Raw genomic sequence first — 19,036 nt, 5'->3', positions numbered from 1 at the left:
GCTTAAAGATTCAAGAATTCATTCCAATAATATTCCCTACTTTTAAGTCCACTGAAGAGTGCCACATAGAGAGCAGCAAACACCCAAAAAGAGTAAAGTAGTTGTTTGGTGTGGAAAATGGCGAATCCACCAAAGCCGTGGAAAGCAGAATATGCAAAATCATCACGTTCATCATGCAAGACTTGTAAAAGTCCTATTTCTAAAGAAGTTTTTAGGCTTGGTAAAATGGTCCAAGCTACTCAGTTTGATGGCTTCATGCCTGTATGTAATCGACCCCTTGTCTTGTTATTTTCTTCTTTCTTGAAATATGTTGTTTTTGCATTTTGGTTTGGTTCACTTTCATAATTCTGTAAGGTGAAAAATTTCACCCTTTTCTCAGTCATCTATGCTATTGGAGTCCTTTTGTTGCTATTTTCTTGTTTCTTGAATGTGTTGTTCTTACATATTAGTTCATTTCACTTGCATAATCTTGTAATGTGAACAATTATTCTCTCCCCTTTGTTAGTTATTTATAATTCTTTTTCAATTTGTGTATTTCCCATGTTTTCTTGAATTGGACATTGATCTTTTCATTTTTTTTCTCTAAAGTAATTTTCTGGAAGTTCTTGCTAGTTTAGTTAGTGTTTTTTTTTCTTGTGTGGGTTTCGCTCATAACCATTTTGGCATTCTTGATATGGGTATAACTCACTCATGTGTGTGTGATTTATTATTAGAACATGCCCAAAAAGTCATGTTCATCGATCTTGGTTGTTATATAGTAAGTTCAAAGTTGTGGTGGTGTCCTTGCAATCTGATGGCACCTTTACGATTGGGATTACACTGGGTATGTTGTTGTTGTATGCGATTAGTCACATTTCGCCCTCTAGGTATCTTGTGTAGTTCATCAGTTCATCTACAAGTTGATGATATGCTTGTTTCCATTGTAGTTTTTGTTTATCTGTCTCTGGTGGCCTTGATTCACTAGGGTAATGGGGAAATTTCAACTATATATGAGATGCACTACATATAAGGATGCACTGTATATGTATGCTATTGATGGAAGAATGATTATTAGTCCTATATGTGTTATTTCTTGCCGATTCTTGAGATCTGAAGACCCTTAAATTTTTTAGTATGTTAGTTTGATTGCTCAAAACTGTACCTTGCGTACTGAAAAAGAGACTCAAGTTTAGGATAATGAAAGAATTCCTTCTGAAGCGTTTGTTGGAACATCACCTTCTTGCTGGGGCATGTAGCTCTTATTTTAATGGTGAATTTGGTATCAGAGCTTCCCTGACGATACTCATTGTTGATTAGTTAAGAGTCTTAAAACCTATTGCTGTTATATTTTTCATTTTTGTTGTTGTTTACAAGCTTTCAGTTAAGTTTTGCTTTATGTCGTCACTGACCTACCTTTGTTCTTGTTTTTTGAATCAGATGTGGCATCATGCTAGCTGCATCTTGAGGAAAGCAAAACAGATAAAATCGTATGCCACTTCCATTCCCAAATATTACAGTTAAATTATGGTTTTTGATACCAGAAAGGACTTTATTTTTCATTGACTTTCATTTTGGTCTTAGCCTTGAAGATGTTGAAGGGGTCGACCAGTTGCGGTGGGAGGATCAGCAGAAGATAAGGGAATATGTAGAGGGTGGTGGATCCTCAAACACCCCTACTCCTGCTGCTGCAGTGGAATGTGGTATTGAAGTCTCTCCAGCCTCCCGTGCTTCCTGTCGGCACTGCAACCAAAAGATTGTTAAGGGGGAGGTTGGTTTTGTCACTCAATAGGCTTTAGTCAGCTACTATTACCAATTCTTTGTTTAATTTTCGCTAAATTCTAAATCTGCCGCAATTCCTTTCCTTGGGAGTTACCTTGTCAAAAAAACAATTCCTTTCCTTGGGAGTATTAGCCTATTAGGTAGTCTTGGTTGAACATTGTCATAAATCAGGCCTTTGTTCTTTTTGGTCCAAGCACCTGAACGATGTGTTTCTTGGGTTATTTTTCTCTTTACTTTTAGAGAATTTGTATTTTTATACAAAGTCTAATCTCTAGGTGTGAGACAAGTCTTTTTCTCAATAAATGACATCATTTGAAACAATGGTGTAGTCTAAAACATTGTATGCAGATACTGGAAGGAACAAAATATGGTCCTCCAACCACCAAAACCATGTTATGTGAGGAAATATTTTCAATCTGGTCACACTATTAGCAATACTTTGCGTTTTTTATGTTTTAGTTTCATCAACAACAACAACGTACCCAATGTAATCCCACAAGTGGGGTCTGGGGAGGGTAGGATGTACACAGACCTTACCCCTCCTTTGTGGGGTAGAGAGGCTGTTTCCGATAGACCCTCGGCTCGAAAGAAAAGACAATGATGTGAAGCATGGTTTGAAGAAAAATATGACACTTTATGTTTTAGTTTCCCAAAGAAGACTATTTTCATGTTGATCCGTCTCCCTCTCTTCTTTAATATTTTATTTTAGTAAACATGATTTATCCATAAGATTATAGGAAGCTTACTGTAAATGTCAGTTATGAGAAGAAACTTTTTTTTTTCCTTTTTCTGCATCACTATTTGTAAGTTCTTCTTGATCATCATAACAACCTCTTATCATTTTATTGATTTTGAAAATATGGTTATTCTCTTTGATGCATGGCTTTATATTATTCATGAATTCTTTTGCTTGTGTGAATGACGTGACTTTTAGCCTTTCCTATCTGGTCGAAATTACCAAGCAGGAGTATGAAATATGAATTAATAATTGGGTTTAGTATCTATCTTCTTATCAATCAATTGCATCATCATCCTAATGGACAGTTAACTAGAAGCTCAATATATTTTCTTAAATACTTGCTATCTGTTGTTAGGTCCGCATATCATCAAAGCCTGAAGGTTCACGTGCTAAGTCCCTGGCATGGCATCATGCAAAGTGTTTCTCTGAAATATCTTCGACTACCCAGCTTGAAAAGTTATCTGGATGGGATAGCCTCTCGGCTGATGATCAGGCAGCTGCTCTATCCCTTTTTAAGAGTTCTGTCTCAACGGGTAATTAGAACTTTGCTCTGTTGATCGCACATTACTGTTGTGGTTGGATACTCTTTTCTCCCCTCGTTAGCAACTAATGTGTTTGACAATTATCTTAGGTAACAAAACTGAGCCCAAAAAGGAACCAGAATGGGAATCAACATCTAAGGCTGGTGCTAAAAGGAAAAAAGCCAGTAACAACAGTGAGAAGTTAAAGCTTGCTAAAGCCGAAGCTGATGTTTCTACCGGCAAAAAAGTGTTAGACAGAAATACTAACAATGTGAAGGAAGAGTTCGTCAAAGCATCCGAGTTGGAGAGCCAACTGGAGGCCCAGAGTAAAGCCCTATGGGCACTCAAGGATGATCTCAAAAAGCATGTCAGTACAGTAGAGTTGCGACAGATTCTTGAAGCTAATGATCAGGAATCTACAGGATCAGAGCTTGATCTGCGAGATCGCTGGTATGGTTAATGTGATATACCTGAGATATGGCATTGGTCACTTGTGATGCATGCAATATATCTAACTCCTTCTTCTCAATTGCCAACTTTAGGGCAGTTTGTACTAGTACAGTCTTGTATCTTGCGTGACGTGGGCTTCACTTCCCTTAGTTTTCTCTATATCCATTGTTCAATGTCACCTTTTCCCTTCTGGATTTCTTTGTTTGTTGAATGCAAATTTAGTGTTTGATGTGGATGCGATTTTTGTGCATCACTCTAATACGTTTTCTTTACTCTTTTTTCTTGGCTTTTATCCAGTGCCGATGGGATGCTTTTTGGAGCGCTCCCCAAATGTCCCCTTTGTTCAGGACACCTTCGATATTCTGGAGGCATGTATAGATGCCATGGTTATTTGTCAGAATGGAGCAAGTGTTCATACACTGTCACTGACATAAAACGTGTTAAAGGAAAATGGAAAATTCCTGAAGAAACCAGCAATGAGTATCTTCTCAAGGTACATGGTTAACAAAATTCTAAAATCTGATACATAAGTGTGAGAAGCACTTTAAAGATTCCCTTTTAGCCTAAATTTTTATTAGGTATGAATCAAAGTTTATGCTGGTCTTTAGTTGGAGAAATTATATAACTGTTATTTTTTGTTCAGTGGTTTAAGACACAAAAGTCAAAAAAAGCAGAAAGGATATTGCTCCCGGCTACACCCAGCAAGGCATCTGCGAGCAAGGCTGCTAATGGGCTATCTCAGTCTTCCAAGAGTGAAAACCTAGGGGATCTAAAAGTTGCCTTGACAGGATTGTCCGGAGATTCAAGGGTAACAATTTTCCTTCTTTTCCGGTTTCTCTTTCGTCTAGTGGATGAGTCATGGGTATTTGAGGTTATATTTTTCCCTTCTGTGATTTTTATTCAGCTTATTACTACACTTTTTCAAATTAATAGGAGAACTGGAAGAGAAAAATTGAGGAAGCTGGTGGACAGGTGCATGCCAAGTTAAAGAAAGGTGCCTTATCAATCTTTGGAATTTAGATTAAAAATTTGTCCTTATATTCTGAATGTTAGAAGTATTTGGACTTGCAGACACAGGTTGCTTAGTTGTGATAGGGACGTTGGATGATCAAGATCCCGAGATAAAGAGGGCCAGGTAAAATTCTTGCAGGTTGCAACCAAAACATTATACCCTGGCAACCTCTTCACTTTCATCTGCTTCATTCTAACAGGAGAATGAAAGTGCCAGTAGTCCGGGAGGATTATTTGGTGGATAGTATCGACAGAAAGAAAAAACTTCCTTTTGACCTGTATAAATTAGAAGCTTATGGCGAGACTCAAAGCATGGTAACTGTCAAAGTAAAAGGGAGGAGTGCGGTTCATGAGTCATCTGGCTTGCAAGATACAGGACACATTCTTGAGGACAAGACCAGCATTTATAATACGACTTTAAACATGTCAGACCTCTCAACTGGTATTAATAGGTGAGATGTATCCATATTTTCCCTCTGAAATATGCTATAGCAATCCAGTGGCTGTCCTTTTCTCTTTTTGGGTCGTCCTTCTGCATTTCACTTGTGGTCTTGTCTGCCTTTCTAATTGAAATGTCTCTGTTTAACGGAACTGTCATCTGTAGATTCTGCCTTAGAATTGAATTATCATAAACTTTGTAAATATGAAGTGACTTGTGAGATACATAACAATATTAACATCAAATCTTGAGATACATAACAACATTAACATCCCAATCAAATTACCAAATTCACTCATTTTGAAGTGAATCTTTTTGGAGTATTTGCTATTTAATCTCAAGTGAATTAGATACATTATACGTAAACCATCAGACATAACCAGAGTATCCGGTGCCAGAATTATGAAATTGATTGTTCTATCCTTATTGCACAAGTTCAAGGATAAGTCACATGAAAATAACAATCTTTCTTCAAACTTCATTTTGTTAGAGTTGGAAAAAGAATTTTCATGTGGCTAGGGAGTCGGGTGTGAGAAAGTGGAATTCAATGAGAGTAACTAGTTTCAGAGAAATACACACAAAATTCAAGTTCTATCCTTGTTGACCCCAAGTTTTGCTTACTTTTGCATCTTGCTGCTGACTTAGATTAAAGGTATCTGGAAACAACTGCTTCCAAGCTCCCTGTCCTAGCCAATTATCACCCTAAGAAGACGTTTTCATCCCTTTCCTATCTTGTGCTCACATTTGCACGGAAAGAAAGCCAAAGAGTTCTGATTGATTTCCATGCACTTAACCCATAAGCATAAGGTGAAGTTACCCCTCTTGATACCCACTTCTTTCAGTCTCGTATTTTTCACAAATAACTCTCCTCCACCGCGCTTGTTCCTCCAAAATAAACCTCCATAACAATTTCACAACCAGGCTATTGCTCTGTCCTCATAAAACAAGTGGTCTGGAATTTCCTAAACTGAAGTTTTTCAAAAGTGGATATATCTCTACATCTACATGAGTATTAGGATATTCTTTTAAATATATCATTTGATTTTGGACAAGCTCTATCTCTACATCTACATGAGTATTAGGCTATTCTTTTAAATATATCATCTGATTTTGTAAATAGCTTGTTTTTTCATGTTGCTGAGAAAGTCAATCCTCTTCAAGTTATAAAGTAGCACACTTTTATCAAAATAGCAAGGATGATTTCTATCTGTAATGTTGTCCATGTAAGATCCAGCTTCTGTCTGATCATATGGTATTTTGGCCTTTTTGTTTCTGTTGTCTGCAGTTACTATATCCTTCAAATTATTGAAGAGGACAAAGGGTCAGATTGTTATGTTTTTCGCAAATGGGGTCGCGTTGGAAGTGAGAAAATTGGAGGAAACAAGTTGGAGGAGATGTCTAAATCAGATGCAATACGAGAGTTTAAGCGATTGTTTCTTGAGAAGACCGGGAACTCATGGGAAACATGGGAACAAAAGAAAAATTTTCAGAAGCAACCTGGAAGATTTTATCCTCTAGATATTGTTAGCTGCCTCCTTTCGCGTCAAGTCTTTAAACATTTCCCTTTTCCCGGGGTTGCACCCCCGAGATACTTTTCTAATATCACCTTATTTTTATTATTTTTGTGCTATAGAAATGTCAGGTTCCTTCACCAAGTGCTCAGATTTTCAAATGATTTATTTTGTAGGATTATGGGGTTGACAAAAAACCCGCTGCTAAGAGAAATCTCAATGACACAAACAGCAAACTTTCCCCTCCATTGATGGAACTGATGAAGATTCTCTTTAATGTTGAGACATACAGGTTAAATGAAATCTCACTGTTGAACTCCTTGTATGTTTAAGAAATGCAGCTAAACCCACAAGTGTTGCAGGGCTGCTATGATGGAATTTGAGATAAATATGTCTGAGATGCCACTAGGAAAGCTGAGTAAAAGGAATATTCAAAAAGGTAGATCTATTCAGCTATCTACTTCTATTGGAAATCTCCTCCGTCTATTTATGGGTGTTTTAAGCTCATCTGCCGACTAGTTCCTGATAATGCTTCTGGTACTTAGGTTTTGAGGCATTGACGGAGATACAAAATTTGTTAAGCGGTACTAATCATGATCCATCTGTCAAGGAGACCCTTCTTGTTGATGCAAGCAACCGCTTTTTCACAGTCATACCATCTATTCATCCTCATGTTATTAAAGATGAGGATGATTTTAAGCTGAAGGTGAAGCCTCTTTACTTCATATCACTGTCATCTATTTTGGCAACTACTCTGCCAACTGTGTTGTGCCATCTTGGGATTTTGATGGATCACCAACAACCAAGTTAAAAAACATATTATCAGTTCCTACTTGCCATGTCTTCTTGCATGCAAGAGGCTTATTTGTTTCCACGTAGGGTGTGTTTGGTGTGGAGGAAAACATCAAATTTTCCCATGTTCGGTTGGTCAAAATTTTTGGAAAACATTTTCTCTAGGGAAACAAGTTCCTTAAAAATGAGGAAAATGACCTTCCTGGTAGAAGTAGGGAAAACAAGTTCCACAAGTGGCATTTTCATTGATTGCTTCTTCCCCACCCTCCAACCCACCTCATCTTCACACTTACCTCCGTTGTCCTCATCCCCACCACCCCACCCCCCATATATTTGTGTAGATTATATCCAAATGCTTTTAGAATAATATTTTTTGTTTTCGTACCAAACACAAGAAAATAAGTAAGAAATCCACGTATTTTGTTTAGAAAATATTTTCCAAGAAAACGTTTTCCTTCATACCTAACACAGCCTTCATGGAGGTCTAAATCTGAATCTAGATTTTAGCATTTTCTTTCTTCAACAACCACATATTAGCTCTTTAATAGATTTGAATCGTTCAGATCTTGTACAAAGGCTTAAATCATTAAGACCTTCCCCTGAAGTTCCATTAATTTAACCTTTTACTGCTATTCTATTTCTTACCATCACCATGCAAACATCACCGCCACCATCACCACCACTGGTTGCCTCTACCCACCAACCACCTCTACCAGCCTCTACCGCCGGCCCCTCACAACCACCAGCATCACTTACCAAAACCAAACCGTCAATCATCTCAACCATCAGCCACACCACCAACCACTTCCACCATTACTAGCCATCGCCACCACCAACCACCTCTGTCGCACAACTATCACCGCCAACCACCATTATCAACCACCTTCACCGCACAACTATCACCACACAATGACCATCACCAACTGCCTCCATTGCTAGCCACCACCATCAACCATCGCTGCTCGTCCATTGCCTTTGGTTACACCGTAAACCACCATTGGATGCCACCACACAACTCATCGCTATACTTCATAAACCACGACCATCGCCAGCTGCGAGTGAAGTTCATCAAAGATAACAATGTATATACACCAAATAAATTTAATTTTCTCTAACATTTATGGATTTAGTTTTTTTTTTTTTTTTTTTTTTTTGGAATTTTATATTTACTACTGTTAATTTTTGATTAAAGATAAATTTTACATGTTTAAATGTTGAGAAAACAATCAGTCTTAACTAGTCAATGTTCATATCTAGGTACATCTTAATAATTTGATGTGTATTCAGATTCAGACATTTTAATCTTAATAAAAACAAACGGGCTTGAGAAAGGTTCCTCTGGTTTTATTTAATCAGAAACATCTACTTTTGCATTTTGTGGCGCCTCTTTTCTGCAGGTTTCACGTGATGTATTAGCTATCTGAATCAAAGCTTCCTTATGGTCTTCTATATCATCTTCCAAGGCCGTTGGTTACTCCTTTCCAGGTCATTATCCATTTGTAGCATGAACCTACTGAGAAAACTTCATTACTCTTCACCATCCACTGCAATCTATTTGTTTTCTGCACATCCAATTCTACCTTTTCCGATTCTGTCAGCAGAAGAGTGATACTTCCCATTTCCCAGTCCTGTAAGTTTCTTCTAAACACCATTTCCACACTTCATTGCTATAGCATTCAGCAACAGTTCAGTGGGGATTATTTTCGATGCTATATGGATCCGAGAAGCATCTTATAAAGTGTTTCCGTGCATCCACATGTCTTGCCTGCATTCGGACTTTCTTCACATCTCCAATTATCGTTCTGATGAGGGGCCAGAACTCGTCTCGGTCTTCTAATTTGTTTCCATAGACTTGTTCCACGAGATGTGAAGACCTGTTTGCGCCTCTTTTTTCCTTATATGGCACCAGAGTCCACTTGACTAGGTGAAACTTTGCCTTGATTTCCTTCCCATTAGAAACATCTTGTAATCTTGACTCAAGGCTGAAAAGGAGTAGGGATCTAGTAGCTCAGTTGGTTGGCTACCTTGGCTACCTGAACTCTCACCTTGTTGGTGAGGGTTCGAATCCCCACATGTAATCCCCTTCCCCATTTCCCCTTCCCCTACCCCCTATGTAATAAAAACAATTTTTTTTTTGAAAAAAAAAAAAAAAAATAAGGCTGAAAAGGAAACTATTGTATGAAATTTAAGTTTATTATCAGATGAGCCCCAAAGGTGTCGGATAGGGAGTAAGAGGGAAACACAGAATGTATGGGGTTAGACGCACATTACAAGTTAAAGCTCTTCCGTGGAGAAAATCTTGGTATTTAAGTGGAAATGAGTAGAAGGGCGGGTCCATTATCCATCGATTTTCGAACTGTACGCCAGCTGGCCCTCAGGGATTTCTTGTTTATTAGAAAAAGTTAAGATTGAGACGATTTGTAGAAAGTTTGAGCCATATTTATCAACTGAGCTCATTTATAAGTTGCTTATATCTGCTTTTTTTCATACTTTTCATAAGACTAATTGCTAAATCCTTAAGAGTCCTTTTAAGTTTATGTAGTAACTAGTAAGTGCTTGGAGTGAGTTAAGACGACATGCTCTGACTAAGTTATCTGCCTCTTCAACATCCATGTGGTGCTGTTTTCTTTGGCAAACTTGCTGTTGGATTTTTTACTCACCATCTCTTCGAGCAAACCTCATTTGGGTACCAGGATACCAGCTAACTTATGCTGTTGTGTATTTGGTGATAGATAAAAATGCTGGAAGCGCTTCAGGACATTGAAATAGCTTCAAGGCTTGTTGGCTTCGACATTGACAATGACGACTCTCTGGATGACAAGTATAAGAAGCTACACTGTGATATATCTCCACTTCCTCATCAAAGTGAAGATTATCGAGTGATTGAAAAGTATCTCCAAAGAACTCATGCTCCTACACATAAGGTGGGTTTAAGCTCCTTTTAGTTTGCGACTCCCCCTTCCTCTAACCGTCTTTTCCCCGGGAGCTTGCTAGTTGTTTACTTCAATATCTTTGCGTTTTTGTACTTTTGGAAACCCAAAATGGATCTATAAGCACAGTGGGCTGGCGGTGGTGAGAGCACCACAACTTTTTGAAAAAAAGGGTATGTGCTAATGTTGGAGTTTTCTCAGGACTGGGTTCTAGAAGTGGAAGAAGTGTTTTCTCTCGAACGTGAAGGGGAGTTTGACAAGTTTAAACCCCACAGAGAGAAACTGAAGGACAGAATGCTTCTATGGCACGGTAAGTTGAAACACACATCAAGTCGACCTGTCAACCGGAGGATTTATCGATTGAATGGCTCAGAATTTGCATTGTATTTGAAATTTAAGGTTGTGAGATTATTATCAAACTGCGATAGTGAGCTTGACTGCATCAAAATCCTTTTCAGGTTCCCGTTTGACAAACTTTGTGGGTATACTAAGCCAAGGACTGAGAATTGCTCCTCCAGAAGCCCCAGCTACGGGATACATGGTATCACCTGCCCCTTAAATTTTCTTAGTTACTCTTTTGTCTGTATATCAAGGCATTTACTAAGCTTTACACGTAGCTGATGTGCAATGTCTTTTCCTACCTTGTAGTTTGGAAAGGGAATATACTTTGCTGATATGGTCAGTAAAAGTGCACAATATTGCTTCACTGATCGCAAGAACCCTGTTGGGTTTATGCTTCTCAGTGAAGTTGCTTTAGGTGAGGTTTATGAGCTAAAGGCAGCCAAGGTGAGTAAATACAGTTGGATTTCCATACCATACTGTTATTTTGTTCATTCAGTGCGTTGTCCTATTTATCTTTGTCTGCCTTCTTTTACCTTGTTACTTATGATATTTATTGTGGGTATGTTTGGCTTCCATGTAGTATATGGACAAACCTCCTAAAGGGAAGCACTCTACTAAGGGTCTTGGCAAGACAGTACCTGAGAGATCAGAGTTTGTGAACTGGAGGGATGAAGTTGTGGTTCCGTGTGGAAAACCAGTACCATCAAATGTTAAGAACTCTGAGCTTTTGTATAATGAATACATAGTGTATGACGCTGCCCAAGTAAGTGCTCTTGTCAACATTAGGTCTTTTTCTTGATAGAGTTTGGTGATAAACCTTTGAGAGTATTTCAACACCTATTCTTGTTTGACACAGAACTAACTCTTATCTGTTAATTGGACGAACTATAGGGTTATGTATTTACTTTTGCTTCTTTCATATAAATCAATAGGTTTATTTATTACATGAACATCAGAATTTTGTGCCACTGACATAGCAAATAAGTGTTCTAATTAATTAACCCTGTTAAAGCAGTTTCTTAGTTGATACAGAGAGTAGTACTTAAATTATTTCGTATTTTGAAGTCAGAGGCGCCTAATAGTTGTGTGCAGAATATCATGTTCATAGATGAACATACTGATGGACTGACTGCTTTGAATTTGTATTTCTGCAGGTAAAGCTGCAATTCTTAGTCAAAGTGAGGTTCAATTATAAGCAGTGAAGTTATGATTCAGACTTGTAAATATGTGTCTGCTTTGTAAAGACGGTTCCGCTCCGTGTTAGCAAAAACTGCACTTTCTTACCCATCGTGTGCAGGCTTGAAATTGAGGTTATCTTTTGTTGTGTATGGGGAGGGCTCGATCTCATTTTGGGGTTTTAGCAGGAGATCGCTTCCTGCACATGTAAATGCCTTTTTGTAAGAGATGAAACCGTGTTTCTACTTTTCGACTATGACTAACATTAGCAGTATTAACTTGAGAGCTCTCACTGCTAGCTGCAGCTGCAGCTGCTTTTGCTCTGTAAATCTGCTTGAGACACTGCTGCAGGTTTGCTTAGCGTCCTTTTGTGCTGCTACTTTCTTCCGATTTGCTAAGAAAATTTGACATGAAACTAGTTAGTAGTGCATAGTTTCTCCTTGCTCTCCTTTGGCTAAATCATGAACTGTTTAAAGTCGAAACGATGCATCTAGTGTGAAGTCAAAATAGTTAGAAGTACATAGTTTCTCCTGGCTTTGCTTTGGTTAAATTGCGAACTGTTGGAAGTCCTATCAAGTCAACAAACTATGAATGGCTATAGTACGAAAGATGGTACTAATAATTATGGAAAAGTAAAAGGATTTCAATTCTGTTTATCAACTTCAATCGAATCAGAGGCACTGATGCTAATGCTAATGATCTAGAAACCTTTGTCACAACCACCCTAAGCACACCTTTAATGTAGTGTCACTTATCTACTTATATTGTTGAATAATTTGATATATTATTCTCTCTTAGTTTCTTTGGATTTTCAAAATGACATAGGAGTGTTAAACTGTTAATAGCTTTGGTTAAAGGTAGGGAGGATATTTGCTGCATGCATAAAAATTTAGAGGGTGGGAGTAAGGACAATGCTGAGTTGTATAGCTGATGCATGAAAATAACATGGGGCTTTACCCTTTTTTCTGCAAACTGCCATTTTCTTTGTTAGGATGACGAACCTCTTACCACTTCCATTTGACTATAGCCAGTTGTTCTCCTTCACATATGTAATCCAATAGTGATTGTTTTTTGGGTTGCAAGTGTCGGCAATTACCTAAGGTTTTTGCTGAAATAAATTTACATGTCTCCTGTTTATTTTTTTTTCCCTTTTTATTTATTTACAAGTAACTAGTTGGACTTAAGGTTTAGTTGTTTTTTATATTAGTTAAATATAAGTATGACTTGAAGAAATAGTTTTTAAAAATTATTACTACTCGAAGTAATGTATAGTTTGCAACTCTTGTTCCTTTAGTAATTTGACCTGTTACTCCGCTGTGAACAATATTCGTCAGCAAATAGTGATTGTATATGAATAGCATCCCTACATATGGATGGTATATACGAGCAGTGACTGGGTTGAGAATGGGAGGCTACGTTGGTTGTATAAAAGTACCTATTTGTAAATTTGCTTCATCAACTCTGTCATATTCATATACATATAGGAAGTAGGTGCAACACTTTAATTCATTTGCTATAATCGGAGGTCACATATATGTTGCACTGATTTAGTTAGCATTTGGGAACTCGTAAATCACAAAACTTCAAATTTCCAAGGTCTTTAATGAACGTATAATACCAAGGAAATGAATAGCTCTCTTTTCTTCACCCATATTTCGAAGTCAAAATAGTCATAACTCCTCCAATTATTTTCATTTGTGGGGCACCTCATCTACTTCATTGGAGTTCGAAGGAGATGACTAAAGGCTGCTATAATGAAAATTTTCCCCTTTTACTCCGTGTTATCGCAAATAGTAAAAGATTGATATTCCAGGAACGAGACCATAATAATAATGGAAGTGCTATCCTCCAACTTAGAGATTGTGGTTTTAACATACACCCTACCTCGTAAGGTGAAAATAGTTCAAAATCATATAAAAAATTAATATTCATTTTTTTAATTAATATAAGTCACGTTAATACTATCTACGCGTCCAACATTGAACATCTCGAACATGAATAACATAGCAGGGGGACTAATCGTTGAAAAACGTGACAAGTTTAGTCTCACTTTTAGATTCTATTAAGAAAATTAAATTTTAAACCTAACTCATGAGGTGGTACTTGATAATTATATGAGGAGAAAAACAACACAGAACATGGGACACTTTAACATAAACTGCATCTAATGCATAACAGGCTTTCCAACCCTCAGCACCCATACGATGGAATGAGCATACAAGATGTTGATACTACCATAACAATTGAGTTGAGGATGGAATTATTTTCTTTGGAAACCCAGGAAACCCACGGGTGCGCACTGGGTAATCTGCTCACTGTGCAATAGCCCGCAAATTACACAGGAGATGTAAACCGCACCAGGCGATACTTTTAATCGCATCAATTAATCTCATCAAAACTCCACTCTGCTACATTATTCACAGGAATAACTCACCAGAAAAATAAATTTGAAAAGAAATTAAAGAGAAAATAAGGCTCAGCTTGGAAGTCAAAGTATAAAAGCATCATCACCACGTGTCATTAGCTGGGATCAAACGAAAACTAATTTTTTTCTTTCAGAAAGCAACATTTTTTTTTCCAGAAAGCAACAAATAAGAAGCAGCAGTTCCCAGGTGCGGCGTTCGGCGGGAAATTATTTAACAAATAGAACAAAAAAATTATTTTCTAATTTTAACAATTAAACGTAACGTTCAATATAACAACAGGACAAATGATACTGGACCCTCTCCCTTGTCACCACTATTACTACTACGACTAACAAAGCTGGTAAACAAACAGCACAAAAAGTAAAAAAAGATTTGGGCTTTTCTTACTCAATTGAACTAACATACTAGGAGCCCGTTTGAATTAGCTTATAAGTTGCCTATAAGCTGTTTTAAGCTTTTTTAGTGTTTGACTGACTAGCTTAAAGTCATTTTGTGCTTAAAATAAGCTCAAAAAATTAATTGAATTTGTTTGACTTAACTTATCTAAAACAGCTTATAAGCTGAAAGCTGTTTTTTTTAAACCCATCCAAACAGGCTCTAATGCGCAAACTAATCTGGTCTAAGAAACTTAACAAATCAAATAAAATATACGCACTCAAGCTATAAAATATAAAAAGAGTTCAATTAGTCTACACATATCATATAGACGAACTTTATACTAGTACTAGACATCCAAAAGATAATTATAATTAATTGCATATAACAAATTCGTGATGGAGCCACTCTTTCATTTGAGAACTATACTATGTACGTAATAGGGTAAAAACAAACTTTTCTCTCTCTCTATATGATTTTTTTATTTTTATATATAATTTGCGCCTTTAAGGGGGCATAGTCCGTTTATTCATAATCAGAGAAATATACCGGATTCAGAGATAATAACAATGAGCCAAACCCCTGATACATTTAATCACCCTAAATACTACTCTATTGGCTATCATGGACAGAGAGGTACACTCTCAAACCAAAATATCAGCTTCCAAAAAGTCTAAAAATAAAAAGAATGTGGCGTTTTTACATCTTTTGACTCTTCCTAATTTTTTTGATTCCACCACTGCACCTAATTAATAAGTTGAAACTAATTACCTAAAAAATAAAGCACACTTGCCAAGTAAGCTAAACTACGACTTAACAGTGTCAAAATTATTATAATACTCCTTTCGTCCCACTTTATTTAACAATATTTCTTGTTTAAGAAATGAATAACATTTTTTATATTTTTTTAATGAGAAATTTCTGCAGTGACACAAACGTTATGACATATTTAAAATCTAATCATACAAATATTATGATATATTTAAAATCTTTAACTTTTAAAAACACTTATATCTTTCTTAAATTCCGAATCAAATTAAATCATGTCAAATAAATTGAAATGAAAGGAGTATACTTCATCCGTCTCAATTTATGTGAAGGTATTTGACAACACATAAAATTTTGAGAGAAAAGAAAATTTTTGAAACTCATAATTTAAAATATACTCCCTCCGTTCACTTTTACTTGTCCATTTTGGACTTTTCACGGTGTTTAAGAAATAATAAATAAAGTCATAATTTACCAATGTACCATATTAATTAGTGCATATTTTTATTGGATTTGAAAAATGATTGGAAGTGAGTAATTAATACTACGGGTAAAACAGAAAAAAATAAATTGTCTTATCTTGATATGCTAAAAGGGACAAGAAAAAGTGAAAATCTATTTTTAGAATACTGGACAAGTAAAAGTGAACGGCGGGAGTAAGCCATAGAAATTTCTGTAGCTATAAATCATCTCATTAATACTAAAATAGAAAGTCTAAATGTAAATACATTCTCCCTCGCGCTCTGTCTCAAAATGCTTGTTGTCCTTACTAAAAATATTTGTCAATTTAAAATACCAAGAAAAATTAAGTAGCGTTTTCTCATTTTACCCTTTATAACTAATTACAACATTTAAGAGGGAGTACATCATTGATGGAGTTGACAGCAATAAATATTTATTGAGAAGGGATAAGAGGGTAAAAAAATCAAAATACTACACTTATTAATGCTTCTTAAAGGGGCATGTAAATGAAAAATAAGACAATTATTTAGAAATATTTTATACTAGCTTAGAGTGTATATATTACACAAGCCATTAATAAATGTCCCCTTAGAACCCTACACGCAGACCTTCTATGTCCCCTTTCATTCACACTCCTTATATAAACTCCCTACAAGTCCACTATTAGCCCCACCTTAGCATCTTCCTCTCAGTTTCTTCATTATCTGCACCATTTCCTAGTCCACTCGTGTGCTTCATCTTTAATCTTTTTCTTCTCTTTGTTAATTTCTTTTCTTTTTGAACTATCTAGCTATGGCTTCTGGGACAGGTTCACCTTGTGGTGCATGCAAATTTCTGCGACGCAAGTGTGCTGCTGACTGTATATTTGCTCCTTATTTTTGTTCAGAACAAGGTCCTGCTAGATTTGCAGCCATACATAAGGTGTTTGGAGCTAGTAATGTTTCTAAATTGTTGCTGCATGTTCCCGTGCCTGATCGGTGTGAAGCTGTTGTTACTATTGCTTATGAAGCTCAAGCTAGGATTAAAGATCCTGTCTATGGCTGTGTTGCACATATTTTCGCTCTACAACAACAGGTAACTTTTCAATCTTTCAACTTCTCAACTCTATTTATCACTACAAAAAATAAGTACTGGAATAGAATTAACGACGAATTTTTACTGTTTAACTACATAATTTTTCCTTCGCTATTTCCTATTTCCTTTTAGCAGTGTATGTTCTTCGGCCACTTCAAGAAGAAGCCTCAAAAGTTTATATTTAACCTCAAGAGTATAGCTTCTATACGCTGATAGACAACTGTCCATAAGAAGTTTGATTAATAACCTGTAAAATAGGGTAGCTTGGATTACTGCTACATAAGGTTTACTGATAGAGTAGATTTTTTGCCTAGTATATTTATAAGTTATACATATAATTTCTTATCCTTAAGTTTGCCATTCTTCTGCTATTTTCTGCTTATGTGTTCTTAAACACTTTGAAGTATAAAATAGAAACTTATTGCTAATGGGAAGTATGATTGACTCGTGAGGCAATTATTGGAGAAAGCTGCTTATAAAATATTGGTTAGGATGCATTAATAATCATTGTTTTTGTTTTAAATTCAGGGTGTGATTGGTACGAAGAAAGGAAAAGAAGTTATTCTCTAGCATTCCAATACCAAAAAATATTTTCCATGAAAGGGGGAAACATGACTTTCTTCAAAAAAAAAAAAATATCAATGGTTCATTTGAAAAAGTTTTAAATTTTTTAAAAGTGTTGGTTAGTGTAACAAAATTTCTTCTGAAAAACATTTTTCTTAAACAAAAACATCCTCAATGCCAAAATACAATGATGTATCTTATCCTAGTATGAGAACAATGCACTTTAAAAGCTTACAAAAATCTCAAAGTACTTGGAGTAATTATATTAACATAGATAAATGGCTTTATGTAGTAAATTCTGAAGCTTTTTTCTTTTGGTAATTGATTTCAATTGGTTACGTTTGTTAGGTGGCATACTTGCAAGCTCAACTGATGCAAGTGAAGGGTCAGCTGGCACAAAGTTTGCTCAATAGTTCAAGAAATTCAGAAAATTCTTATCCTCAATGGCCCAACAATATGGCCCCATCAATTGGGCTAATGGCATCATCTTTCCCACCAAATAATAATAATAATCCAACATATACTGTAAACTCCAATTCATCACCACAGAGTTCACTTGAATCACTTGATCATTACAATGATGGAATAAATAATGTACAAGAGATACAGAGCAGAGACCAAGTGTTTTATCATCAAGCCTATAGTAGTAGCACTAGCAGGAAGAGACCGTCTCAAACTGAGTTGGGTGAACTTCAAGCATTGGCTCTTAGGATGATGAAAAACTAATTAGTACCCTTTTTTTTTTGTTTTATTCTACATGCCTAAATCATGTGTACATAGACTATGAGAGGGAGAGAGAGAGGAAAGAAAAGAAGAGAGAAGAAACTTTGATCCATCTTATGTTACCCAAGCCTACAAAGGAGGCTTTTTCCCACTGCAAAAATGATCTTTAATTTTCTTATTATATGTATATTAGTTGAATCTACAGAACTTCCCTTAGCAGTGTTGTCAGGCGTGCTGAAAGCAAGGTGGTTTTCGCCTCCCTTAGCAGGCGCTTCAATATTATCAGCAAAGCTCTTATAAGACATATTTTTTCTTGCTAATGAGCTTAATATTAAGATGCTGACATTAAAAAATTAATGTTTCACTTTATCATAATTTTTTTCCTAATTTCGTTGTCCATATATTTGTTATTCATGCTAATAATTATTAGTCTTGGACAAGATATACATAATTGTATTTTTTTTTTCTTCATTTGTGCCTGTCTTCGTTAGAGTCCATGTTGTATTGCATTTATTTTGCGCTTAAAGCCTCAATGGACATTGAAACTTTTTTAAGCTTTTCCCTTTTGATAACAATCTTTAGATCCACTTCCACAGCTCCTTATTTAATCCAAATTACTTAGTTTATACCAGGCGGTCTTAGAAAGCTAGTACTTCGAGAGTAGTAATGTAGCATTTGGCTAATGAGGAACAGTAATTAAAGAAGGTACCCTTTGACATTTTGGAACAAGTCTCGGAATTTGAGCTGTGTACTGATTATGATATCCACATTTATGAGTTTTACTGGTCTTTGCATCGAGAAGGATAAAAGTACTTTCCAATTTCGTTTCTCGAAGAGAAGCCTAGCTTGAATCTAAATGAATGTAATCCAAGGATCCTAGGCTTTCTTCATTTGTACACACATTTTCAATAGACCAATTCTACTCAAACAAGCTAAGTCTACCTTTCCTACAAATCCGCTTGGCAGAGTTATTAA

General features: G+C 36.2%; 2 protein-coding genes across 2 annotated transcripts; both read left to right on the top strand.

Annotated features, from left to right (window-relative positions):
• The first annotated feature begins 31 nt into the window (after positions 1-31).
• On the top strand, positions 32-12,084 carry LOC132610646 (poly [ADP-ribose] polymerase 1). Its single transcript, XM_060324965.1, has 20 exons — positions 32-261; positions 1,417-1,466; positions 1,561-1,747; positions 2,853-3,030; positions 3,129-3,468; positions 3,766-3,961; positions 4,112-4,276; positions 4,402-4,462; positions 4,540-4,603; positions 4,680-4,931; positions 6,204-6,441; positions 6,606-6,721; positions 6,792-6,868; positions 6,975-7,135; positions 9,954-10,145; positions 10,353-10,461; positions 10,610-10,692; positions 10,800-10,937; positions 11,074-11,256; positions 11,648-12,084. Exons 1-20 carry the CDS (start codon positions 118-120, stop codon positions 11,693-11,695), a joined length of 2,982 nt encoding a protein of 993 aa, XP_060180948.1. The 5' UTR covers positions 32-117; the 3' UTR covers positions 11,696-12,084.
• Positions 12,085-16,374: 4,290 nt separating this feature from the next.
• LOC132610175 (LOB domain-containing protein 16-like) lies at positions 16,375-18,410 on the top strand. The gene is made up of 2 exons (XM_060324464.1): positions 16,375-16,774; positions 17,687-18,410. The coding sequence occupies exons 1-2, from the start codon at positions 16,493-16,495 to the stop codon at positions 18,062-18,064; spliced, it is 660 nt and encodes a 219-aa protein (XP_060180447.1). The 5' UTR covers positions 16,375-16,492; the 3' UTR covers positions 18,065-18,410.
• Positions 18,411-19,036: the final 626 nt, after the last annotated feature.

The sequence above is a fragment of the Lycium barbarum genome, chromosome 9 (genome assembly GCF_019175385.1).
Source record: "Lycium barbarum isolate Lr01 chromosome 9, ASM1917538v2, whole genome shotgun sequence".
In the NCBI taxonomy this organism is placed as follows: Eukaryota; Viridiplantae; Streptophyta; class Magnoliopsida; order Solanales; family Solanaceae; genus Lycium; species Lycium barbarum.
Note: the sequence above shows the minus strand (reverse complement) of the source record. Positions and strands in the feature narration are given on the sequence as shown.